This window comes from Rousettus aegyptiacus, unplaced genomic scaffold (assembly GCF_014176215.1).
Source record: "Rousettus aegyptiacus isolate mRouAeg1 unplaced genomic scaffold, mRouAeg1.p scaffold_m13_p_12, whole genome shotgun sequence".
Lineage (NCBI taxonomy): Eukaryota > Metazoa > Chordata > Mammalia > Chiroptera > Pteropodidae > Rousettus > Rousettus aegyptiacus.
The window spans coordinates 50,265,091-50,292,913 of record NW_023416287.1 but is presented as its reverse complement, the minus strand read 5'-3'; the positions used below and the strand labels follow the sequence as shown (position 1 = coordinate 50,292,913).

General features: G+C 36.2%; 1 protein-coding gene across 6 annotated transcripts in view; it reads right to left on the bottom strand.

Moving 5' to 3' along the window:
* The window catches only part of LAMA1 (laminin subunit alpha 1), a 143,504-nt gene that overhangs the window by 108,181 nt on the left and 7,500 nt on the right, over window positions 1-27,823 (bottom strand). For 3 of the 6 annotated variants that reach the window (XM_036229861.1, XM_036229862.1, XM_036229863.1), the window contains exons 1-3: window positions 8,856-9,273; window positions 7,864-8,068; window positions 7,545-7,657 (exon numbers count right to left, since the gene is read on the bottom strand). In XM_036229861.1, coding sequence (XP_036085754.1) covers window positions 7,545-7,657; window positions 7,864-8,068; window positions 8,856-9,014 — 477 coding nt within the window. In that variant the 5' untranslated portion in view covers window positions 9,015-9,273. Of the gene's footprint in view, window positions 1-7,544; window positions 7,658-7,863; window positions 8,069-8,855; window positions 9,274-17,115; window positions 19,705-27,823 lie in introns of those variants that run through there. The other 3 variants (XM_036229864.1, XM_036229866.1, XM_036229865.1) reach the window with 3 other exon arrangements.

Here is a 27,823-nt window from a genome sequence, read left to right as displayed (position 1 = left end):
AAAGGCCCTTCTGTGATTATGTTCCCACAATAAAGTGCTACTTCCTAATTAAACCTACACAGAAAACAAAGCAGTACTTCAAAGGCAACTTTATTTTCAATTCCATAGAAAAGGTTTCCTCTTTTACGAAATGTATTTTATCTTCTAAAGGAACATTACAATTTTTTACTCACAAATCCCAGTGAGATTTTTGCCAAGGTTTAAAATTTTTAAAGGAAAATACAAAACATTGATTTATTTTCCTGCTTCTTGCCAAAAAAACATGTTAGGTAGAACCCAGATCTACTGGTCACTGCAAACTCATGAAAAATGTTAATACCCTGCCCCATTCAACAGGGAGAGGACCCGCTGAGTAGCAACATGAATAAAGAGAACAAGCAGATGGATTTAGGAAGAATCTGAACACTCCCAAATGAGAAGGAAATTCTAAGAGCTCCTGCCAGTCTCCCCATAAAATCATAATGCAAGGGAAAACAATGGTAGGATACCAGGAACAAACCAGATGAGACAGTGCAGCATAGTGCAGAAAGAAAGAAACAGAAATTCTGGGTTTTGAGCCCAGCTGCAGCACACGGAGCCATGTGACTCTGGGTAAGCTAGTGAATGAATGGCTTTGTGCTGCAATTTTCTTACCTCGAAAGAGGAGACCATCTGTATTCCAGATTTATTGGGGAAAACCGATAAAATAGTATGGATGTGGAACAAAATGCTATATAGTATAAATCTATACTTACGTATGTATATGTAGATGTAGATTCCCATATAGATAAGCCTCAACTTATGATACGGTCTCGTCTCAACAAATCATCCTAAATCGAAACCATCATTGAGGAAAATGCATTTAATACACCTAACCAAATATCATAGCTCAGCCTAGCCTACCTTAAACATGCTCAGAACACTTACATTAGCCTACAGTTGGGGAAAATTATGTAATGCGAATGACAAAAATGAAACAGAGTGTAAGTATAATAAAGTGTTGAATAGCTCATGTAATTTATTATGCATATCTCTTTCACACTATTATAAAGCTGAAATATTGTAAGTTGAAGTATCTTAAGTGTGGGACCATCTGTATATATGCATTGTGTATTCATATACACATATAGATTTTATATGCTATATATAGATTATATATTATATATAATCCTATAACACTATATTACTAAATTCTGTTATTGAAAATTCTATAATACTAAATGCTATATGCTATATATGGATTATATAGCATATATAGATTTCTATACATAAATATCATATATACCTATTCATATACAATATATATGTATCAATTCCTATATAATAGGGGAAATAAACATTCCTTTTTAAAGAGATGCTCAAAACTAACCTCAAACTTGTGACATGAACCTTGAAAGTGACATGTTTCACTGCATTACTTAATTGGCATATATGACATCAATTCTTTTTCACTGAAAGCTCAAGTTTATGCCCACAACAAAAAATCAACCAAAGCATCCAGAATAGGAATTCTTATCCAAATAAAGGGTAAACCATATAGAATACTGATGCAACTTAAAAATTATTAATACCGAGTTTTAGTTATATTGGCAAATGCTCACGCTAAAAATTTAAATAAAATATCAGGAGACAAACATATGTCATAAATCTCAGCTTAAGGGATGAAATCATCCAATAATGCAGACAGATCCCACGCTCTTAAATCTCAGTGAGTCCTACCCTTGACCTATTTACTTAAACTCTGTTTCAGTTTTGTCATTTGTCAAAAGAAGATAATAACTGGACCAAGCTCATAGGGCGAATAGGAGGATTCAGTGACGTAACAGATGAAGTGCCGGGCACAGGGTCTGGCCCACATTAAGTATGCAATAAATGACACTGCGACATCACCAAATGCATAGGAATGCACGCAAGAGTCTAAAGGTAGATGCTGATCTTATTAGTGGTTGTTTCAGAGTAAAGGGATTGTAAGTTTTCCTGCCTCTTTCTACTTATACGTACCTTCCAATTTTTCTACAATGAGCTCATATTACTTTCTAACCAGAAAAAAATTATTGACTTAAAAATTTATTTTCTCAAAATCTGCTTAAATGCACTTCTTAGCTAATCATTACTATTAGCTAACTTCAATTAGATTACATCGAGGTATTATTTAAAGTTTCCCTGTGTGATTTCTGAAGATCTTTGGGACTTCAAAGTCATTTGTGGATTACAAACATGCCAGAAGGAAACACGTTTATTTAGTGTGAAGAATTTGTCCAGTGCTTGACTGGGAGCCACCCTTCATTCTAATGCTATGGTGTTCTACTTTGTAAATCAGGAAAGCATTATCACCCAAAAACTCTTTATACATCTCTACCACACCATATCTCCAAAGTAATAATACATACATACATACATACATACATACATACATAAATACATACATGGAATTGGTAATACTTCCCCTCCACCTCCCTCCTTCTTAAACCCACAGGACCAGCTGAGATCCAAGCTACTTAGTCTGTCGTAGTATCAGAAGGAAGTCCATGATTTTGCCATAAGAATTCTAAATTTTGCATTTTTGTTCCAAACTTTACCTAGAAACTTAATAAAAGCACATTCAGAATATCTATATATAGATATATTAAATGAAGTTCTTTATAATTTCTTGAAATTCTTCTCCAGAATTTTAAGGCTGTGTCCCTGTGTTTATGTCATTGCACTGGTACAAGTGATCACCGACTAAGAAGATAGTTATTTGTGTAGGTTGCAAAGCAACTGCAAATCTACCTTTTTGTACTGTTTTGTGGGGTTTTGAGTAGAAGCACTGGCAAGAGGCTGGAAACCTGGAAGAGGGAGGCAAGAGGCTGGAGGAGGCAGGCTGGGAGGCTAGAGGCAGGAGACAGGGAGGCAGAACAGCTCCTCTCTGTATGTATCTGCTGCTCCTGTTGGTGTCCTTCACCTTGACTGCCACAGCTGACTGCAGTCTTCAGCCTTCCAGCACACTGCAAACGAGCCTCCTCACTGCCACTCAGAGGTGGGGCATTCCCCTCCAACCGTCTGGGTACAAATGACCCCATCTCCTCCCTTAGTTACCCTTCAGCTATTACTATCTCTGAGTTACCTCGGCACTCCCTTTCTGTATTTCTCCAACAAAAATATGTCCCTTTAAATAACTGGTATGGTTTCTGTTTTCCTGATTGGATCCTGGTGGGCTCAGAGAAAACGGCATATATTTCACAGTATGTTAACTTTTAAAAATTGTGGGAAAATATAGATAACACAAAAAATGACCATTTTAGCCATTTTAAGTGCACAATTCAGTGGCATTAAGTAATTCACATTGTTGTGCAACTGTCACCACCATCCATCTCCAGAACTTAGCATGTTTTCGAGGTTTATCCAGGGATTGCATGCATCAGAATTCACTTCCTTCTTAAGACAGAATATTCCATTGTATGGATAGACCACGTATTGTTTCCCCATTCACTGTTGGACACTGTTGCTTCCACCTTTCTGATGTGAATAGTGCTGCTATGAACATGGATGTGCAAATATCTATTTGAATTCCTGCTTTCCAGTCTTCTGGGGATATACCTAAAAGTGTGAATGCTGGAACATGTTTAAAGTAGAGTGTCTCAAATTGGAATGTCGTGGGGTCTTTTATTGAGAAACTTTACCATAAGGAATACATTTTAATATAATTAGCAGAGCCTAAAAAATGTTGACGATCATAAAATTCAAGATCCATCAAATGTGCAAGGCTCTCTCAAAATGATTTCTTCAAAATTTTAAGTTGTCACAAACGGTACCTGACTTGCTTAAGTGGTGTAGTGCTAAAGAACAAGCCCTAAGTCACCTGAAAAGTGAGCAACAGTTTAACATTGGAGACTACCCACATGTATGTTAGTTTTACATTTGTTAAAGTGACCAACTTTATGTTTCTTAAAAGAAAAAATACCAAACTTATTCAATTCCCATAGATTTTTTTAAACAGTGTTATTCTAAAATATTGTGAATCAATGCAAGAAATGAATAACAAGTATTATTTTGAAGAAGTAAAGATACAAATCTAATCACTCCTTGTGTAATATGTTACTAAAGCAAACACTCTGTAGTTAAATCTTATTGCAAACCACACAACATTTATGGACTTCCTGATAAATCACTTTTTATCTTTTCTTTAGTTTATCTTTCGGGTAGCCAAACTTTAGACACAGAGGCTAAAAATGCCATCATTTCAACAGGGTGATCAACTAGATGATCAAAAATAGGATCAACATCTTCAGTATTTGCAGTACAGAATGATACTGAATAATTTGGTCATAAAATCTCTCAAGAGCTGACATATTTATTTGGTTACATGAACACATCTACAACACAAAGTTGTTATGACTCCTGATAATATTAAGGTCTGTTTATAATTTTACTCTAGAAAGCTATACTCTAATTTTATATTTTTACAGGAGTGAAACAAAGCAGTTGAAAGGCTTGTTCCATTGCCATCTTTTAATCAGGCTGTGAGCAAAAAAGAAGAGGGGAATGTGAAAAATGCATTGATTCACACTACGATTATTCACCCAGTGCCTCAACTCTGCCAATGTCTGGGCAAGAGTGAGCAAGACAATCCTCAATAAACTTTAACAGGGAAAGGAAAGGGAAGAGAAAGAAGAGGAGGAGGTAGATGAAGAAGATAGCTGCAGATTCTGCCCTTGTGAAGTATGTAATCTAGAAATTAACTAGTAGCTGTCTGATGGTTGGATTAAAAAATTTTAACGATGGAACAAAAGCCATCAGAAGGTATAGCCATGCTCTAGGTCTGCATGTCAGTGAGATCTAGGAAACAAGGGTGAGATGTGGGAGAAAAGGGGAAATAATTTTATAAAGAAGTGATCTGATTGTCAATACCTATACAGGATTTAAATTAAGCCTTATTACTAAAGGGACAAGCAACCCTGGGTACAACAGAAGTGGCCAAGGTCACCGATGATTGTTCTAGCCAACAATATTTAACTAGACTTTCATCAAGTCTTAAGAGCTAAGTTTAGTTTATAGGAAATAGAGGGCATAAAGGAACATATTAACAAACCCATGATGAAACAATCCAACAAACCCAGAATGTGAGATATTCTACAAGACAACTGTCCTTGTCTATTAAAAAAAACAATATCATTAAAAAAAATTGGAAGACAATTCAGATTAGAAGAGATTAAAGAAACATAACAATCAAATGCAACGTATGTTTCTTATTGGATCCTGGTTTAAAACAAACAAACAGACAAACAAATAAACCATAAAAGACATTGGTAGATAAACTGAAAAACTGGATACAGATGGAGAGATAGTTATGAAATTACTGTTAATTTTGTTAGAGGTTCTAATGGCATGGTGCCTATTAAAAACAAATGTCTTATTTTCTGAAGCTACAAAATGTACGGTATTGGTACAATGTCATAATGACTGCATTCCACTTGGAAAGTGTTTGGCAAGATGATAAACCACGGCAAAATGTTTCAAAAGTCCCTGAATCTTGGGATTGGATATATGCATATCATAGTAATATGCTTTCTACATATTCAAAAATATCCATAGTTAAAAGGCTCAATGAATAAATATATATATCTGAGAAAGATTTGCTGAGATATAAGTATTATGAACTTTTTAAAACTGAAAATACAACAGAAATTTTACATTGTATAAAAGGTTAAGAAATTTCTTAGTACTAATTATTTTAAATAATTTTAATTTAGAAGCTTATATAAAAACACCAGAAATTACCTAGAGGTAATTTGTACAGTTGACTCTTTAATAATATGAGTTTGAACTGTGCAGAACCACTTATATACCTATTTTTTTTTTCAATCAATACCTGTACTGTTTTCAATCTATAGTTGGGAATCTGTAAATGCAGTGGTCAATTGTATGCATTGTTCCACACCATTTTATATAACAGACTTGAGCATCTGTGGATTGTATTATCCATGAGAGTCCTGGAACCAATCCCCCACTGATGTGGAGAGCAGTTAAATTTTGGGGACAGTCAAGTTAAATGAGGATTTCGACTGCATGGGGGTTGGTGCTTCTAGTCCCTGAATTGTTCAGTGGTCAGCTGCACATGCCTTAAAGACTTAAAACTGATGCGTCTGTGGAATTCCTCAAGCCGACTCAGTCCAGCTTAAAGCAAAAGAGTTCCCTTCAGGATGAACTCAAGCGTGAATGCCGCAGGACAAAGAAGAGTCTAAAATGCACTGAAGTCTATACGTAAAATGCCCAGCTATTAGTTTGGCCAAACTCAAATAATATGATGTTCCTAATGATGAAAATGGTTATACTTTTTCCCTTAAAAAAGGAAAATAAATTGAAAGGTGATGAAAGAAACAAAATCACTGAAAGTAAAAAAACAAAAGGCCAGGGCAAAAACAGGGCTCTTTTCTCTTTTTCTTTAGGTGAATTTGAGAATATTAACATATGATATTAATTCAGGCTGAAAATCATCAGAAGTGTTATTTTACTTACGTAATAGTATGAACCTAAACTTAGAAAATGTCCCTTGAGCTATGTGTTGCTACCTTATTTACTGTTATTATTAGAGATCAAAAGTTCCTTGCACATGAATATACACAGGATTGCCTTGTCTAATTAAAATATTGAACATTTTTTAAACTATCACATATTCAAAGAATTATGATTCATCATTAAATTTCCAAAAATCCCTATTTCAGTCCTACAGTGCACATTTCAACTATTTGTCTCTTTCAACTGATATTTCACATAATATTGATGAGCTTTTAAAATTAGAGAAGTTGAATGAAAATAAATAAGAATATCATGTGATGGCTTTTCGTAAGAACTGAAATCAGAAATTGTGACAATAGCTGCCATCTCCCTTTTTCATCCCTTCCACGCAGATTTCTTTCCCTTCCCCAGAAATTTTGGGGCAACCAGGGCCCATACCATATTTCTCTCCATTCTTTGAGATGGTCTTGGAGCAAATCAAGAGGTTGCAAGGGTGGCCTGAGCGAATTATACTTTGCTCTTCCCAACTTGTGCTGAAGGCTTGCTCACGGAAGTGCAAGACACCTCCAGCTTACTCGCAGCCCTCACAGACACCATGACAAGGGTGAGGCACGGTCAAGGGTTTAACACTATCCCCCTTTATTTCTAAGCCTTATTTTCTACAATAACTTTACACAGTTATAATAGCAAGATAATAAGCTTGAAAGGCAGGAAATGCATGGGTTTTGTGCCTCCCCACCACCTGCAGTGTATCTGCTGATGTCTACCACACAGCCCGTAATATGATATCCTGAACGAATGAGTGTGCCCTGCTGACACAGCTTATAAGGACGTCAAACTCTCTGGAAACAATTACACTCATCTTTTCAGAGATATCTGGGAATGATAAATGTGACAAGAAAGATACTATGGACTACTTCTGTATATCACTTAACTTCATCCGGTGGAAAAACAGTGAGAACAGAATATAAACGTGTTCAGAAACAAGGCATACTTCCCCAAACGTTCTCAGAAGACGACAACTCGGCCACTAACAGACATTCTTCAGCGGTTTTGGCCTTACCTACCTGTCTTAAGTCCAGAGTTATTGTGACCCAGTGATATTCCCTTCCGTTCTGAATACTGGGACTTTGCCACCAGTTATTGGTGCCATCGATCGCATTTGATATTGGATGGCGTTCTGTCAAAAGAAAATAAAAACATGCATACCTTTCAGCTTTGGGGTTATTTATTTATTTATTTTTAACTTCTAAACTGTAGGCTGATGGAAATGAATAGCAGTGAAGATAAACACAGAGTTCGTGGCTTCCTAACAGAAGTCTTCATAACTATTTCAAACAGCATAAATCCCCACAGGTAGTTCTGAATGGAAGAAGCAACACTTGCCTTTGGGGTTGGCGCTGGTGCCATCACAGATCCGGCACTGTGCGTTCCGCACAGGTCGTCCGGGCACGTGCTCCACAAGTTTGCAGAACATCTCAGGCCCCTTCTCACCACACGTCGCATTGGTGCTGATGTGAGCATTGCTGGCAAGATTGAGAATGGCAGGAAATAGGCCTGAAAGTCGAAATTCACCAAATTGGCTCAGCCACTGGGTATCAAAAGTATAGGATTACTTCATCTCACTTTGCAGGTAAATGGAAGAGATTGTATAAGTCTATGTGTTGAGTGAAAGAAGCCTTCTACAAAGATAGTTTTATGGTGGTTTCATTCACATGAAATTCTAGGACAAGCAATACTTGTTTATGAGAAAAAAAAACTGAACATCTGTGGCTGTTGGGATTGTGTGAAGGGACATGAGGGAACTTTCTGGGATCATGTTATGCTCTATATCTTGTTAAAAGTTTGGATTGCGTAGTCATCTGCAGTTGAAAAAAAATTAGAGAATGTGAAAGATTTGCGTAGATTGGTATATTCCGCTATATGTAAATTTTACCTCGAACAATAAAAATATTGATGTAAATGCTGAACAGTTAGAAGTAAAATGTACTTAGTTCTTCAGCTCACTTTGAAATGCATCAGAAAAGAAGCTAGATTGATGAGCTGAGATGGGTATAGGAACAGACAGGTGATAAACATAATAGTATAAAATGGTCATTGTAGAATCTTGGCAAAAAGATAGGTTTTCACTGTACAATTCTTTCCACTTTTCTGATGAAAATATTTCATAATAAAATGTTAGGAAAATAAGTTTTAAGACAAGTTTCAAGTGATCTAATGCATGTATTTGCCAATGACATTCAGATACCTTTCACCTGATTCTCCACTCGCTTTGCTCTGGTTGCCTCTCCTAGTACTTACAAGGCCTTTCCTATCAGTATCTAGAATATTTCTCTCTCTCTTCTTTTTTACAGCCTCTTTGCTTTGGTGAATAATACCTTAGGACACAAAGATCCAGTTTTCAAAGTTCTCTTCAATTCAGTGTTAATCTTTGCCTTTCTACCGTCCTTTTTTCGCCAGTGATTTTCATCTTTAAGCAGTAGGTCCAAACTATTCAGAAAACAATATTTGAATGACTGTGAGAAAAATAACAGCATTAAGTTCTTTAGAGATCTGACTTTATGTCAGTAAAAGATAATAGCGGTGAGGTTCTGTAAAGATCTAAAAAGGACGCTGAACATGGTGTTGAAGAGGCATTCTACATGAAAGGACGTTGTGAAATGAGGAAAAGTACTGAGAGGCGGGATCATAGTGAAGTGGGGTTTCTCTAATTTATTAGAACTTGATCTTGAAACACCACAGATGATAATCTTTTCTTTATAAAGCACAGAGAGTCAAAATTATTTCTAAAATACTTCTTTTCCAGTGAAATTTGAAAAATCACATAATATAGGAGCAATTCATGTCTTTGATTTTGATTTTTTAGGTACTCCTTGATCTCTTCTATTATAAATATTTTAATAATTAAAGTTATAAAATAAAAGTGGTTATTTTTATAAGAGTTGTTACATTAAAAAACCTACTGTGCATCTATTTAAAAAATAACTTACTAGTCTTTCAAAGACTTTGCACATAAAATAGAACTACTGATAGGTGGTTTATTTCTAGTGAAATAACCCTATTTCTGTTAATATTAGTGAAATAACTCCATTCAAGTCAATAGACCCTTAGCTTCTCAATAGGAAATAATTATTGAATTTCTGTATTTAAGGGCATTATTATTAATTTTGAAGTATAACACAGACTTGCATCATATACTATGTTTAATATATTGTATATATTTACATTTTTAACTCAAAGTTGGTCATTTTACCATATTCCTTTAAAGAGATTTATTTTTTATCGAAAAGTATTTATAAACAGACAAATCTTTACATTTAATTATGCACTTTCCCAAATTACTATTTTTATCAACTAGTAGTTAGACATTTAACATTTTATGAAATTATCTACTTCCTAAAATGACATGTTATTTTTGAGAGTGGTACTTACGTGGCAGGAGGAGCTGATATTTATTCTGTTTGGTACTGAGGTAAATATTAATTTTCTCCATTCTATATGACCATAATATTCTACTCATCTGGTTTGAATGTATCTTATGAACTAATAATTGAAAATACAATATGGTTTTACACTGTGGTGTTTTACCCTGATAGTTAAAATGATGTTTTTCTGGCTCTGTATTACATGTACACATTTAGATTTGCAGTGCAATCAACTCTGTCCTTTCCGTTTGTACAGACTAGTTAAGCGAGGAAAAGAAACCAAGGTCACAGGACCTGATTTAACAATGCATTTCTCTATCAACAAATACTTTACCAGTTAACTTAAATGTTTCCATTTTCTCTTTATTCTCCCCCTCCAGTTGCTCCACTTTAAGAAAACTCCCTGCTTCCTGCCCAGGGCTCCCTCCCACCCTGGACACCTGCAAGGTACTGAGTTATAGGAGGGAGTGGTAAGTAGAAAGGCCAGGGGAGTCACAAGGGCACCCCACTGTCAGTACTCAGGAGTCTATGCTCTGAGTCACAGAAAAAGCAGCTCAAATTTGTGAACATAATTTTGGTCAATAATATCTCAATTGTAGTAATCAGCATTATGTAGTTCTTGCACTAGATCGATTTTAAAGAACTTTCATTATTTCCTTACCTTGCTGGTATCCTAAATATACTTTTAGTAAAAAGAAAGATAAATTCCTTCATTAGCATGTGTATAAAAACCTTTATATAATTAATTTCATAAATATATCTTTCACTAAAAGTAAATATCAGATAAACTTATATTTGGAAAAAAATATTTACTAAAAATTATTCTTTACAGATTATATTTACTTACTTCATAGTTATAGAATAATTATATTCCTTGTTGCATGTGACCATATCTTCTAGAAGTTAGAAATACATACTGGAAAAAGCATATTTTAAAAAGAATTTTAAAAAATTCCCTCCAGTTGCTGAATCATTTCAAAGACAACTAAAATATTTCAATAAAGGGAAACTACATGAGATTCAAGTAGGAGGAAGGATAAAAAATCAAAGAGTGAGCAAGAACACTGGGATCAAGAACCTACCAAGAACAGAAGTTTAATTTTATATGTAAAAATCAAAGGCAGAATGAGGGCTGTTGCAGGACACTTATGTGACAAGAGTTTTACCATTACTTAGCTATGCATTTAATAAATTAGACTATACATTTTTGTTGAGAAACATTATTTACTTTAGTTAGTATTACTGTTATACTAATTTGTATTTTCTCCCCATTCAGGACACACAATGGAATTGTTTTTCCATTCTTGTATTTAACCAATAGCTAAAGACTGTAACACCAGACTTCATAGAGCATGAAATAAATTCCTTCTCATTCACCAGTATTTTTTTTTAAATCCCCTTTCTTCACAGCCTGAATACACTTGGCCTTCTTAAATGCATTTCAGGACCACATGAAACTGCTGGAAATTCCCTTATTAATATTAGGTGAAAATTTGCTGCAAACCTGACAAAGATGCTACTATATATATTTACCAAAGTTTTCAGCTAGAGACTTCCAGATAGTTGAATAATTAATTTTTGGAGGTTTCTGTTTATTTAATCAATATTTCGCAAATGATCTAGGGCCAATGGTTCAAGGCCTTAATGCATTTGTATGTAAGAGAAGTGAGAGTTTTTTCTGATGAGTTTTTTTCTATTTTGGAAAAAACATTTTTGAATACATAAAATTTTATTTGCCTAATACATAATCATTGTGATATTCTGGGAAAAAAAATGATTTTCAATTCTTAGTTAAAGGATCTGTGGCAATATGTTTCAGTTATTTTTTTCCAGCATGAAATAAAAGATTATGAATATTTTATATAATTGAATAACAAAAGTGGCTTCCAGGGGCAGAAGTTTTTGTTTTGAAAAAATGTCAAAGCTTCTTTTTCAGTTGATGGAGAAATTTGGAAAAATAGGAATTTAAGTTACAAAATTGAGAAATTTGTGATTTTTAAAACACATTGAAATTCTTTTTTCTCTCTCTCTCTATATACCCAACTCTCACTTCTCTAATCTCACCCATTTACCATGTAAACATCTATAAGTTGATTAGAGAAGGCTGGTATTAGAAATAAACTATCCTGGTTGCCAGTACTCTTTTTGAAACATGGTAGTCACCTGATTGAACAATAAAAACAGCCCTTCAAACAGCTACAAATGACATTATTCAGTGAGAAATCCTGGAAGCATTTAACACTATTTTAGGATAATAATATCAAAGTATTCTAATAATATAATATTCCAGGTTACTAATATTTTATGTATTTTAATTACATGAATTTTAGGAGGATTCATGAATTCATATTTAGCAACATATCCATGAGTCATAAAAAGTTGGTGAAAATGTTTGGCTAAGTTCAATAAATTTTTAATAAGAACCTCTTAGGTACAAAGTACTAAGCCAGGCACCTCCCTGGGACACCAAGATGGATGAGCTGGGCTCTTCCCACCCTTAAGGCTCTCACAATCAGGAGGGAACGAGAGACAGCTACTCATAGATTCTGAGAAGTATAATATTTAAAAAGCAGCAATATTTAAAAATAGATTAGAGGAGTGAATCTAGAATAAGAAATTTAGTTAGAAATATGAGGGCATGTACTCAGGCAAAAAAAAAACAAACAGAAAACCAAAAACCCTTATTGCTCTTCAAATCGATTTCAATTTGCTTCTTTTGCACTTTTCATATATCCATTTATGACCTACTCATCCTTCAAACTAAGTCCAGATCTTTCCTGAACTTTGGACTAATATAAATGTTCTTCTGTCCTGGCTGAAATCAGCAGGCCCTATCATTATACTTAACAGTTATACAGAGATCATTAATTTGCTGACCAGTCTCTCCGTACACACCCCCTATTCTTCTCCCCTCACTATCCTCAAAAAAATATATAAATATGTGAGTTCCTGCAGGGTAGAATCACGCCTTATTTGCTCTTCATAGCATCTGACCCATGTGAATGCCCTATTTCTGGGGTCTGAATGAAAGAATAAATAAATGAAGGAATGTTCCTTTACACTCCTGGATTACCAGCAAGTGCACAGAACCAGGAGCCTAAATCTAGACTCTCATCTTGGCTTCACTATGAACTCTAAGTCTGGGTAAGTCAACCTCTCAGAGCCTCTATTTCCTCAACTATTAAGTGAATATTTCTATGAGACCCTTTTTCCTCTGATACTATGTAGACTATCTGGTAAATTTGCATACCATTTTCTCTCTACTTGGAAAATAAGTTCAAAATAGCTTTTCTCCATTCAATGAATGCATAGAATGGTAAAGAGAGTTAATTTGGTAATTCTCTGATCTTCTTGGCTAAAAGAACCAAATCTAAATATAAAGTGGCATTATTCTCTTTGCTAATTCAGGAATCACTCTTTAGAACTTCTACCTGAAGAGGAGCAGAAGATAAACAAATGATGTTTCATACAACCTTAATCCTAAACCAGAGAACCCTCAGAGGCTGGTTTTGCTTCTAATCTATGCTTATGGCAATAGCTTTCCTTGACTCTTGCTTACTCCCCAGTGTTAAAAACAAGACAAGAGGCCCAAAATGGAGTTTGCTCAAGCTAAGTCCCATATTACCAACCCAAGACTTACAGTTTCTGGCTCTCCCCCAAATGGAATCTTATATCAGTCACTTAGCAATTGCCTGATCAGCATTAGTTAATCTGCAGATAGACCCCCGCCATTCTCTACAAGTAACCTTGCAATAACCAACCTGCCTTTTTGCCCAGTATAACTTCCTTGTTCTTGCTCCCTTCTGCCTATAAAATCTTTCATTTTGTACAGATCCTCAGAGCTCCTTTCTGTCTGCTAGATTGGATGCTGCTTGAGAAATGAATCACTGAATAAAGCCAATGAGATATTTAAAATTCACTCAGTTGAATTTTGTTTCGAAATACCAGTGAGATAGATGATTGATTAATGATAGATAGATAGATAGATAGATAGATAGATAGATAGATAAAGTAGATAGATGCACACATATATTTTGTGGAATTCTTTCAAAACAGTAAGTTCTACTTAACATGGCATATTTAATATCTAACCTGTATATGTCCAGGCTTAAAAAAGAAATGTCCATTCTAATTGGGTGTTTTATATCCACTCTAATTAGAATTAATATTGCCTATGAAAGGTAGTATTGGGTAAGAAGTAAGAACATGGCTTTTAAGTCAGACAGCCCTTGGTTTGAATTCCAGGGCTACCAGTTGCCAGCTGAGAGGCTTTACCTGTCAGTCTCCTTATTTGTGCAATGAGAAGCATAGTGCCTAGAGATTTTTATGGGCATTAAATGGCTTATGGGGGTCTAATACAATATCTTAAGGGCTCAATAAATAATTGCATTATTATTTTCATATTATCAGTGGAGATCACTAATAAAAATCTCCTCAAATATAATGAGACTTTTACGGTTATACTTCACAAAGGTGAGTCTCTGTTTCTCTGATTAAATTTTAAATGAAGTAGTTGTTTTGCCTTTAAGGGCCACTGTGTATGAAAAGTGTCTACCTTTAAATAGAAGAAACACACTCAGCCTAGAGTGATGTGCACCATGAGAGAGGCATGGAAGAAACAGAGACCCTCAGCTCACCTCAGGCTCATTCCCAGGTAGGGAATTGCCACGCAGAAGGCTGAGCAGTAACGACAGCTGTACTCATACTTGGACCCCTTCCTAAACTCCCTCCTTTCTTTCTCTTTCTCTTTTTTTCTCTTCTTTCTGTAGTTGCCTTTGCAACACTGTAGGTGAATCCATGTAAGTTAAATGCACATTTGTAAATAACAACCTTCTCCTTTCATTGTTTTGCAAGCTGACACAAGGAAAGGAATCTTTGAAGAGGTGACATTTGAAGAGTTACCCCAAAAATGAGAAAGAGCTAGCCGTGCATGGGTAGCACTCCATTTTAATGTATTTGGATTTCTCTTGTAATACATTTTTATGCATTTAAAAAACACGCTGAGAATAGGTCTGTGACCTTTGCCAACGGGGTCCCTTGGCACCAAAATGTCAAGAATCCTGGTAGAGAAGGTGCTTTGGCTGAAAAGATAAAGGTGACTCTGTTAGTTTCCTTTCCCCACCTCTTCTTCCAGGAACCTAGTTCATCTCTGCACAAAGGCAGCCAGGAAGACCTGACCTTTCAATTCAAGTAGTTGTGAAAGTGAGTGTGAGGGGCTTGGGCCAAGAGTTAACGTCTTGCTCAAGTGGGATCCCAAGTGACCTGATCAGGTGTGCCTCAAGAAGCAGTGCTTCCAGCTCAAGGGCACTGGCGGAAACAAGTCCTTAGGACCATCAACCAGGTGGCCTGGACTGGAAGATAAGATGTCTGAGGAAACCACTGAAAACTTTTATGATATCTTCACCTACTCCCTCCAAGGGAATTAAGTTATCATCTGAATTCTTGCATTTGGCATTCGAGCATATTTTCAGAGACACATTTTCTATGAATGTGGAAGACAGAGGGCATATATGAAAGGGGAGAAATGGGTAAAGGTGGAGGAGGGTTTATAGTAGTGTATCATCAACCCCTAAAATATATTCAGGAGGCTATTAACAAGCTGTGGCAAAATTCATCTTAACTCAAACCTTTTTTCCCCAAAGAACAATACAAATATATCTGTATATTATGAAATAGGTGTATTTGAAACACAAACATAAATGAAACTGTCCCCCACTTTTACTTCTGAATCATCGACAATTGATAACAACTCTTTACAATAAATGTTTCCTTACTCTTCTGTTCCTTTCCCATGAGAAACCTGAGCCAAATACTTTGTCATAACAGTACACCATTTAAAGAAATTCTATTTCTACTTATTTATTATAAATTAAAAATCATTTTAGTCACTACAAAATGAACTTGTTTTATATATCAAATATATCAGTATTCTCAGAATGTTTCAGTAATAAAACATCGAAGTTAATGTTTAAATACATGAAAGCTCTTGCTTGTTTAATGTAAAACAAACGGGACTTTCGTTTCCAGTGAGAATTATTCAAATGTTACCAGTTAGTTATTTTATTTCTCAAATAAAGAAAAATATGACACTTTTAAATGAAGGTAACTTGAGTGGCCTGCAGACATGGAGACCTTAAGGCCCAGGACAGAAGCACTAACTAGAAAATGGCTGCCCTCTCATCCCCTCCCCCTCCCACGAAAGCAAATGCTTGGTTTTTGGACTAAACTAATTTAATCATTGATGGATGTTAGTAAAAGAAAAGCTTTAAGATATTCGAGAGAGTCCAAGGCCTTTACTAGCACAGCCGGAGGGGAAGGGGGCAGGAGGCAGAGGAGGGAGGAGAGCGGGGGAGAGAAAGAAAGACTCCAACACAAACGGTGAGGAGAAAATCCAAACTCCTGAGAGTCTGGCATTTAACACAGTTGATTTTTTTTTTTTTCTCACATGGGAAGATAAAAAAAAGTTTAATCTTGGAAAACCCAGAGGGAGTGGTGAGTGAAAAGTCCTTAGCAGGGTTTGCTAGAGTTCTATTTCTACAGCACTGGGATCAAGGTGTCCTTGACAAGACAGAGGTTTTCACCTTAAGATAAATAAGCATACGAGCAAGACAGACACAAAACTGTCTGCAGAAAATAGCGCTTTATCAGGCTTGTTTAATACTTACATTCTACGATATTGCAGGTTTAAATCCAACACACAAGTCTAGTTCCAGAGAAAAAAACTATAATTCATTCATCATAAAGTAGTTTTCTCCTTTTTGCCACAAATTTTAAACTGTTATTAAAGGACAATGATTTAAATAACTCTACCTGATCAAAATCATTAGTGCTCATAGCCAAACCACAAGAGCACCTTGACATACATGTATTTTTACATTTCGTACCATTTCCACTGCCCTGGAAAGACAGTGCCCTCCTCCCCCTTCCAAACCCTTACAGGAGTGAACTCAGCTCAAAGGAGAGTCATAAAGCAAGTGCAGCCTTTAAGCTGAATATCTCCAGCCCTGTTGAATTAAAACACAGTCTCATTACACTTTATTTATATCATTTATAATGTTTGCACTATTTATATAATTTTTGAAATACCCAAGAACATCAGTTAATTCAACATTTCCTTATCAGCCCACACACTTCCAAAAATCCTTCAAGGTCTTATTTATTTTTACCCCTTTCCTCTGCCACTTCTGCGCTCTATTACATAGATTTTACTTACTGATGCTTTGAAAATTTGGCATTCCTGTTAGGACTGTGCCCAGGACAGCTTCGTGGGTGTAGGACAGTACAGTCATCTTTGATTTAAAGTTGTGCTGAAACAGTTAGAAATTTTTCATAATTTAAACAAGGGGCCCACATTTTCATTTTGCACTAGTTCTACAAGATATGTAACTGGTCCTGGAGATGCCTAGTGGTAGCTTCAGTCAACGATTGTCCTCACCAGTGGCCATGTACCTCAGTGTAATCATTTGCCGTTCGAGATGGCATCAGCGACACTAACGGATCACCAGCACAAAGACCCTGAGGTGTCGGGATGCACCAGATTATAGCTCCTTTTATTCCAGTGTATATCTAGAGGGACATTTTACAAAGAAATCACTTGAGATACCTTTCACCTTAGAGGCCAACAGCAGACAAATATATTTCATAATTAAAGCAAACACTCCAATCAAAAGTACATAGAGTTAAATTATCTTGCTATCACTCTCACTGAGACTGACAATATTGTGTTTTCTCAGTTCTAGTACCACTTTTTCCCCCCTGAAATTGGGATGCTTCTTTATATAGATACATATATTTAATGTAATAGCTTTTCTTTCTTTCTTTTTTTTTTTTTATAAAAAGCCATTACTATGTCAAGGCATATATAAGAATTGTATTCACTGTCTCTAGTTCCTTCCCTCACATTTGCTCTTCACTCAACTTCAACTGGAATTCTGTTCCTTTAAATTACTAAAAATGCCCTTTTCAAGGTCACCATCAGCTTCTGTATTGTTAAACCCAACATGCAGTTCACCTTTAGTTTATTTGACCTCACAGTAACTTTTCTCAAAAATGACCTTGCTCTCTTAAACATTATCTTCTTTGGACTTCCACCACACTGTAGACTCCTAAATTTTCCCTCTATCATAGCAACTTCTTTTCTCTGCTTGTTATCTCCACCTGACCTGATTCTCTGTGGAAAGTAGAAGACAGCACGTTCACCAAACAGGTACATTCTCATGGGGAAAGTGGGAAGAAACACACTTTCCCAAAAAGATATCTCTAAGAACAAGAGAAGCAACAAAGCATATATATTTTGGATTGAGGGCAAAGACTTGGGTTTTTTACCCCATGTGCCCAACATTTCCCTAATATTATTAACCCTAATTTAGAAAATGATATAAAAAGGCATGACATGTGTGGGAAATGAATACACTGGGTTTTGGAGTTAGTGGAATCTCAACAGTGGCCAAAATAAAACCAGCACAAGTTTAATAAAGATAAATGTCGGACCTCTTACCTTTCCCCTCAAACCCACCTGTGAACACATTACAGTCTTGGTATAGAGGGAAAGATGTTAAATAGTTCCTGGTGATGGATGTACATAATATGAGAACAGTGCTATGAAAAAAGTTAACATGATCTAAAGTTGAATTAATAGTCACACTACTGAAAACAGAGGAAGATGACCCTTAGTGGCCACCAATTCAATAACTGTGAGTTAACTATGCCCAAGATATTCGAATGTCATTCTGTGCTCAACTGTGCAATGAGAAAGTTGAGAATTTGAGCAGTACTCCTCGAACTTTTTATAAACAATCATCTACCTGAAGATTTCATTAAAATGTAGATTTTTGATTCTGCAGGTATGGGGCAGGATCTGAGTTCCACCTCATCTTCCAGGGCCAACTGCTTTGAGTTCAAGAGATTAAATGATCTCTTGGGCTTTTTCCAGTTCTAACACTCTGGAGTTGGCCAGTTCAGCCAAGCCTCGGCACAAATATCATCAGACTGATCAGTGAGATCATGCTTCATCCAGCAGCTTTCTGTCACTGTTTAACCAGAACTCCAGCCTTCCTGACACGCATTCAAGTCTTGGAGACCTGGACAACTATTTTTAGAGGGAATGAGATGCTTCAATTCAGACAAAGGTGGTTTTTTGTTTTTGCTTTTTTTTTTTTTTTTTTTTTTGGTGGTGGTGGGGGCTTACTATAAAGAGGAAAAAACTTCAGGGGCTCCAAAATTAAAGACACAAGATAAGAGAAACATCAACTGAGCGTCCAACAGGGAAATCTAAGAAAGTGAACCAGAGTTTTGAGTTTTCAGCCTTGTTCCACCTGAATGATGCTGCCATTGGCCTGGTTCATTCATATTGAAAAGATGTTGTTGAAAACATAGTGAAATGCTTATGTTAAAATTTAAAAGGAGGACATTTACATAGCACTATTAATTTCTGACAGTGGGCCACCCAAGTACTGCTGGTTACTGGTATTCTGACCAGTCCGATGAGGCAGAAAAGTAGGCAGCCTCCAGGTGTCTTTTCACAGAGGCCTGCAGGGAGGGCCTTGCACAAGGTGGGGAAAGATGGGTCAGAGAAGACAGGAGGACATCTGTTTGCATTTGAGCTTCCCGGAGAGGGTCTCAGTCATGGTGACAGAAGGAAGAGGAAGGAATGTTCAAGACAGCCTCTGAGGGCCAAAGCAGGGCCATTCTTAGCCGGTGGGGCTGTCTCCCCATTCCGATGCAAACAGCTGCAGAGAAGTGTGGGGAAGGTGAAGGACACCAAGCTCATCACCACAGCAGTGCCCCTGAGGCCGTCTGTCTCTCTCTCTTTTTTCTTATTAAAATAAGATTTTTAATATTTTCCTTTTATTTTCTAAATTCTTCCCTATATTACATTTTTATTATGATAATGTAGGCAGGGAAATTTTATGTTATTTTTATATTTATATTTTATTTTTATACATTAGTAATGATGAAATCAGAACCCAGGCTGGACCACATTAATAAATTACTCTCAAATAAACTATATATATATATATATATATATATATATATATATATATATATATATATATATATCTGCTATTAAATATGTTCTTTTAGAACAAACTAAGAACCAACTGGCCCAGCTTTACCACACAGTCCATTACGGTTCACATACAGGTTCCCCATTTTGACCAAACTGAAAATCTTTAAGTGATAGGCTGTCAAACAGTGAGGTTTCTCAGTTTAAGTTCTAAGCTGCATCTGCTACACTTATCCTTTTTCTTCTTTCCCGGTTGGCGCCTTGGCACAGACTCTCCCTGCTGTTTTCTCCAGCCGCGAGGCTTTCACCCTGAAGAAGTTGGCAATTTTAAGGGCCTAATTTGTTTATAGGAGGATGTCAGTCCTTTCAACTTCTGGGACTACGCTTTCAAGCTGCCAATGTGACGCTCCTTTGAATGTAAGGACTGCAAGTCTCACAGAGTTCTTCACTACAGGGTGCTGCTGATAGTTTCTCAAACTGAGGATAGAAACTAATGTTTGACTCAAGATGAACATCCATTTAAACATAAGTGATATTTAGTATAATGTATGAAATTAACTTCAAAATACTTAAGTATAAAAACTTTGATATTATAAGATATTCCGTATAAAAACTATGATTATGCATGTGTGTGTACACTCATGCATGTGTGTGTATGTTCTATTTATGTTAAACTACCCATTAGCAGCTAGCATTAAAATCAGTGATGCACCTTCCAGAGGTAGTCAGCTGGTATTCTAATCAGAAATACTGCCCATAAGACTTCTAGAGGTACCCACCATAATGTTCTGTCATCGATTTCCTTCGACACTAGCACTTTCATAATTAAGGAGAGTATTCAGAAATGGCCTATTAGTAAAATTAGTGGATTGTCAATGGCATAATTAATGATAGAAATGGATTCTCATTAGAGAAATTGATGGTAGTCAAGCTACCTATATAAATTAAAATATTTCAGAGAGACTTCTGGCAATGGCAGGGTAAATAGGTTGACAAGTTGTCCCCTGGGGGGAAAAAAAAAAACATAACTGGGCAAAATTTTCAAATACAACCATTTCAGGACTCTGAAACTAAATGAAAACTAACAACAAATGGGGTAACTTTTCTTTACGAAAAGTTGCAAGGGTTTCGGGTCAGACCAGGAGAGAAGATCAGCTCTCTGCCTGGGGCTGTCCCATGTTCACTCGGCTCATCAGCATGATAGATGACCAGGGCAGGGTGAGCATGAAAACCAGCACAGTCCCTGCTGGAGACCCAAAAGCCAACTAGATTTGGAACAAAGATTGGATACATGAGCCCAGCGATTTTGTCATGAAAACATCTTAAACTCAGTAGCAAAAGAATGCCGAAAGCTAGCAGCTCCACTAGCCTGAGGCTGTTGTCCCAGTAGGGGCGAGCTACAGGCAGACCAGCTACACGCTCAACAGGGAGATCCTCGAATCGGAAGTGCCAAGGAAAGGCTAGATCTGCTCTCCATATGTCCCAGGCTTTTTTTTTATTGGAAAAGAATGAAATGTTGAAGAAAAAAAATTAACAAAAGTTCAAGACCAATACACTGAAAACTACAATACATTTCTGAGAGAAATTAAAGAATATGAATGAAGAGATGTACCTTATTCATAGATAGGAAGACTCAACATTGTTAGACAGCAATTCTCCCCAAACTATCTATAGAGTCAATCTAATTCCTAACAAAATCCTAGTTGGCTTTTTTTTTTTAGAAATTAACAAGATGATGATACTAATGAAAATGCTAAGGACCTAGAACTGTCAAAGTAATTTAGAAAACATGAACAAAATTGAATGTCTTACACTACCTATTTCAAAGCTTATTTTAAAAGCCAAAGGAATCAAGACAGTAGAGTATAAGAACAGATATATGAATTAATGGAATGAGAGAGAAAGTCTAAAAATATACACTTACATTTATGGTCAATTGGTTTTTGGTAAAATGCAAAGGCAATTTTGTCTTTTCAATTAAATGTTGTTGGAACAGCTGGCTGTCCACATACAAAAATGAACTTACCATGGCTCATAGACCTAAATGTAAAAGCTAAACAATAAACCCTCTAAAAGAAAATGTAGGAGAAAATCTTTGTTAGGCAAGTAATTCTTAAATATCACACCAAAAGAACAATCCATATAAGAAAAAATCTTGATGAAATCAATAATCAAAAAAAAACCCTGGCACTTCAAATACATTATTAAGAAAATGAAAAGACAAGTCATAGACTGAGAGAAAATATTTTCAAATCACATTTATATTTGAAAAAAAATTGGTATCTAGAAAATATGAAGAACTCTAAGTCAATACTTAAAAGACAAAAAAAACAATAAAAAATGGACAAAATAAGTACATATTTTACTAAAGAAGATATATGGATAGCTAACAAAACACTAAATATGCTCAATGTCATTAATTATTAGGGAAATACAAATTAAATCACAAGATACCATTACCTAATCACTAAGATGTCTATTACCAGAAAGACAGACAACATGAAGTGTTGGTAAGGATATGGAGAAATTGGAATTCTCAGACATTGCTACATTTTATACTATAAAATGGTATAACCACTTTGGAAAATAGTTTGACAGTTTCTTTAAAAAAGTAACATAAACTTATCATACAACCCATATTCCACTCCTAGGAATTTCTCAAGAACATGTCAATAGGAAGACTTGTATGTGAATGTTTATAGCATTACTTCTCATATCCCCAAATGGAAACAATCTTAATGTGCATTAACTGGCGACTGGATAAACAACATGTAGTGCAGCTACACAATGGAACACTAGTCAGCAATACAGTGGAACAAACTACAAATATATGCTACAACATAGATGAGCCTAGAAAATATTATGTTAAGTAAAAGAAGATAAATACAAAGGACTACATACACACTGTATGAGTTCGTATGTAAAACATTTCCAGAAAAGACAAATATAAAAGTACAGAATACAGATGATTGCTTAGGGCTGGGGTGAGGGTTGGAGTGGGAACTAAGCACAAATAAGCATGAGGAAACTTCTTGAAATCTTAGCGGTGTTCCACACCAGCTTGTGGTGGTGACTGTATAACATTCTAAATTCACTAAAAAGAAATTGTTCAACTGTTCACTTCTCATAGGTATAATGTTATGTTACATAAATTATACTCCAATAAAACTGCATGTTGGAGATTCTCCTCACACGTACACGCACAGGGTGCATAATCACATGGCCTGTAGCCTACATTCTGAAGGATGGTTATGCTGTCTGAGGCTTGATCACTAAAATGTCTCGTATCTAGACAGTGTTTTAGGAAGGTTGACAACTGCCTGATGTTGATTAAGGAAGAAGTCTGCATACTCAGAAGGACAGAAAAGCTGCAACTCTATTAAATTTATAGGATGTGGCCTATAACCTGTTTTAGCCCTGACTGCTAATTAAGGTACATATATTAATAATTTGTAATATGTAACCTGGTATTTGTTTTTGTCATCATCTAGTGATCACATTGTAGGGGAGCAGCCAATCCTCATGCACCTTGAACTTCTTCAGTAGGCACCATTAACCACCAAAGGATAACTAAATTGGTGTAGTACCGTTGACAACAGAAACCAAAGGGATGTTTATTTTCTTTAGTAGCTGATTCCTTTAAGCATTTTGGAATTATTTTAATATTGAATTTAATACTGAATTTATAGAAAACTGTCTGATGCACAAATTTTCAGCAGATGTTTGGCCACCTAAAATGAGATACATCTTAATTTAATCTATTAAAATAAATTAAATGAAACCAACAAAATTGGAAACCACTAAAGATACAGGAGATGTTATGATCACATTTCTAAAGTGAATAGGCATTCTCTTATTCAGTAAAAAGTGGTTTTTATCAAACAAAAATCCACCCGTGACATAAATTTTGTATGCATTTATTCTGTTTCTGAGAAGACAATGATGGTTTAGCCCAGACTGATCGAAGGTGAATGTCTGTTCTCCAACTTAAACGAAGTCCTCCAAAGACAGACAGAGTTCCTTAAAAACAAACAAACAAACAAACAAACAAACTCTATGTGAAAATATAACTACAAGAGTTAGTCAACAAATGCCAACATGTCTGAAGTGACATGCAATGGAATATTCGGAAGTCACATTCTTTAAGATAAAAGGAAACCGCAAGCAGTAGAAAAGCAGTGTTGGGTCAGAGTTCTCTTTCTGTTCACACGATACTATTCTACAGCAGTAAGTGGAGTTATATTAGTGTTCGAGGCACTCAGAAACTAAAATATCTCCCAGATCTGAACTGATGGACACATTTAGTAAAATTCTTTGGGCACATCTCATGCTTACTTGACTACAAGCACTGGAGGTGCAAAAACTACTGGTCACCAGTGTGTGGAATTGTCTAGAAACTTAACAAATACTTGTTGACTATGTGAATTAATGAATTGCTGGCTTGAGATGCCTAAAGTTAGTGGCTTTGAATCTAGAAAAAAGATTTTGTTAAACATAATCTAAATTTTAAGTCTGTATTGAATATTCATTACCAGTTAGTATTATTTTATTACAAAATGTAATCTTTTTTTTCTTTGTAAGAGCTTAATAATCTCTTCAAGTTATTAAACCCCTCCTGATTACCAAATTCCATGGCTCTTCTCTCTCCATATTTGGACCCCACCTGTAAGCACAAAAAATATCTAGACTTCTTATTTTTGCTGCTAGGTCATTCTTGATCATGCGTTCTGGTTTAGAACATAAGACTTAGTTTCAAAATGTTGTCCACCCTCTGCCCTAGTTTGATTACCTGAATTCTTCTTCTTACCCCATCCACAGTTCTTACCTGGATGACATGCTAAGTTCTTCCAGCCTTCTAGAGCTGTCAGCTTGTTTCTTCTCTGTCCACCCCTACCCAGGAAATTATTACTCTGTTTAGTGACTTCCCTAATCCCAGTTGCCTGTCTCCCTGGATCTTGAATTAATGGCCACTGGATTCCTTTCTAGCCCTTGTGGCTTGTTTACATTGGGACTTCCATTCATTCACCCACCTAATTTTACAGAATCAACACTAAATTTCAGGCAGTGTGCTACATATTAGAAATAAGAACAAACATCTCTGCCCTCAAGTATAGATAGGTAAATTACCAAATAATTATAAAATGAAGTGCTGGTCAGATGTATAGACAAACTGCTCTGGCAACAAGCAAGAAGAAAAAAATGATAGGTGGACCAGAATAAGTCAGAGTGCCACCAAACAAAGGGCTTTCCACGTACTAGAACGGTGCATTTAAGGCTCACAGATGTGAGTCCCCATGTCACATTATGGGAACCACAGATATTTTAGAATAGTCAAAAAAGGATTAGCAGTGGGCAAAGAAGCTTGAGAGAGATCTGAGCAGGGTCAGATCACAGAGTATCTTTAAATCCTGCTCAGGAGAGAATGAGAAACCATTAAACAATTCAACAAGAATGAAAATTTCACAGTCCATTAACCCATGGAGAAATTCAGACGCCAACGACTTTCTGGGCCCTCAGAAAACTGTTTTATTGGTCACATCTAACTCCATCCCAGCATCTAAAGCTGGGCTGGCCCTTCCAGCAGAACCTGCCTCACCCTAGTGGATGGGCCCAGGTCCAGATTCTGGCTCTGTCAGTCTAGGGTTAGTGAGTACAATACCTCTCCAAGTACCTTAAACTGGGAGCTGGTCTGCAAGATCAGTATAGTGTGTGTGTGTGTGTGTGTGTGTGTATGTGTGTGTGTGAAGGGGATGAGGTGGTATGTATGTGTGGGGCAGAGGGGGGAGTTCTTGCGGGTGCAGAAGGAAGAATGGCTCTTATTTTGTTGGGTGGAGCTAGAAGGGAAATAACAAGGTGAACATTCAAAATAAAAACTTCTAAAGGAGGCAAGGAAAAGCAAGTGCACAATGGATCATAAATGAAAAACAAGATCAAAGAAGGAGAGGAACAGAAGGTGACTAAGGACAGCTAGACTTTGGAATCGCCAGACCTGAGAAGGTATAGATTGGATGAGAGAAGGAGGTGACCCAGATAATCCCAGAAGAAAAGGTTCCTCTGGCTTGTCCATTTGAGAAGGAAGACATAACCCAAAATGCCTGCATATGGAATATATTTAATAAATTTTCGATGAATTAATTAAATGATGAAAAATAAGCAACCATTCAATCCTGCAAAGCCAGATCTTATCTCAAAACATGAGGGACTCTAAATGTCATATTTAATCAGGAGTATTTTTGAAAGAAAAAAGGGCTTTCATAAGTGACCAACGCAGTAAAGCAAGATAGACATTGTGCTCCTCTAAGCAGGAGAGCAATGAATAATAAACACCAACTGAGCACTTGCTGACCTTCTCAGAACAACTTCAGTAGACAAGCTCTGAGTGCAGGGACCCCTTCCCACGTTTAGGTGTGTACTATCATCCTTACTTCACAACAGACCAGTCATAATAGAATGGAATAATAAATGAGAGGGTGGATCGAGGTCTGAGTTTGGGGCATCTATATGTATAAAGCATTAGACTACAGGCTGTGGCAGGCACAATGAGACCAGTTAGGAGTCACTATCCAGTACTGCATCTCTTTTCCATGCCCGCATTGCTATATTGCATTGCCGCACAGCGAAGCTTATGGTATCAACCTAGTGGCTCTCAACCCAGGCTGCACAGCGTATTAAAATGTTGGGGAGCATTTTAAAATGCAAATGACCAGGCACCACCCAAGACCACAAAAATTAGAATCTCTGGGGCACATCCTGGCCACTGATGCTATTAAAATCTAATGTGCAGCCCTAGAGACAGAACTCCTGTATTAACTGCTCTCCTAGAGCACACAGAAGAGCTAGCCAGGCAGATCAGTTCTGAGTTCCCCACGAAAGGAAGCTAAGGAAATAGACATCACCTAACAAACTGTTTGGTGTAGAAGCTGATCTTGCAACTCCAGCTAATGCTGAGTCCCTCTCCATCTGTTCTCTACTGACTTTCCCTACCCCAGAACTTGGCCTACTCATTTCAACATAAACCTACATGTATATAGATGGTAAACCTACATGAATATAATGGTAACATCTACCATTGTTGATTTTAATCTCCACGCCTTCTTTCTTATGGAGAACTTTTATTTCTTATGGAGAACTGTTTTTTGACATAAGCACTTTTCAGTTCCATGAATTTCAAAAACCAAGAATGTCATTAAGTACCCTGGAATCATATGGAGGATGAGAATGCGACCCTCAAGACACACTAGCCTTTGTACATCCCAATAATATTTCAGCACATGAATAAATAAGTGAATAAGTGAATAAACAGAGGGAAAAAAATTTAAAAAGTGAAGAGAAATGACAATCCCACAAGAAAATATTATTTCCTACCCCTAAAGACATGAACAAACTAAAATGCCAACTTCTTTAAAGAAAAGAATTGGAAGCTTCCAAAGCCATTTCACTTGTTAGTGAATATCTCGAATTTTCCCAACCCCAAACTTCTAGGATGAACAAACGAGTGCTGATGAAGCCAGGAGGGGAGTCGTAAAGAGCTGGGAAAGTTAGATTTTGTACAAAACAAAAACAGTGTTTAGGTGAAGGGGGTCAAAAGGTACAAACTTACAGGTATAAAATAAATAAGTCATGTAGATGTAATATACAGCATGGTAACTATAGCTAATAATACTGTAGTGCAAAATTGAAAGTTGCTAAGAGAGTAGATCTTACAAGTCGTCATCACAAGAAAATGTTTTTTTATAATGATGTGTGGTGATGAATGTTAAGTAGATTTATTGTGATCATTTCACAATATACACAAATATAAAATCATTATACTGTATACCTGAAACCAATATAATGTTATATATCAATTATACCTCAAAAAGAAAGAAAGAAGAAGGAAGGAAGGAAGGAAGGAAGGAAGGAAGGAAGGAAGGAA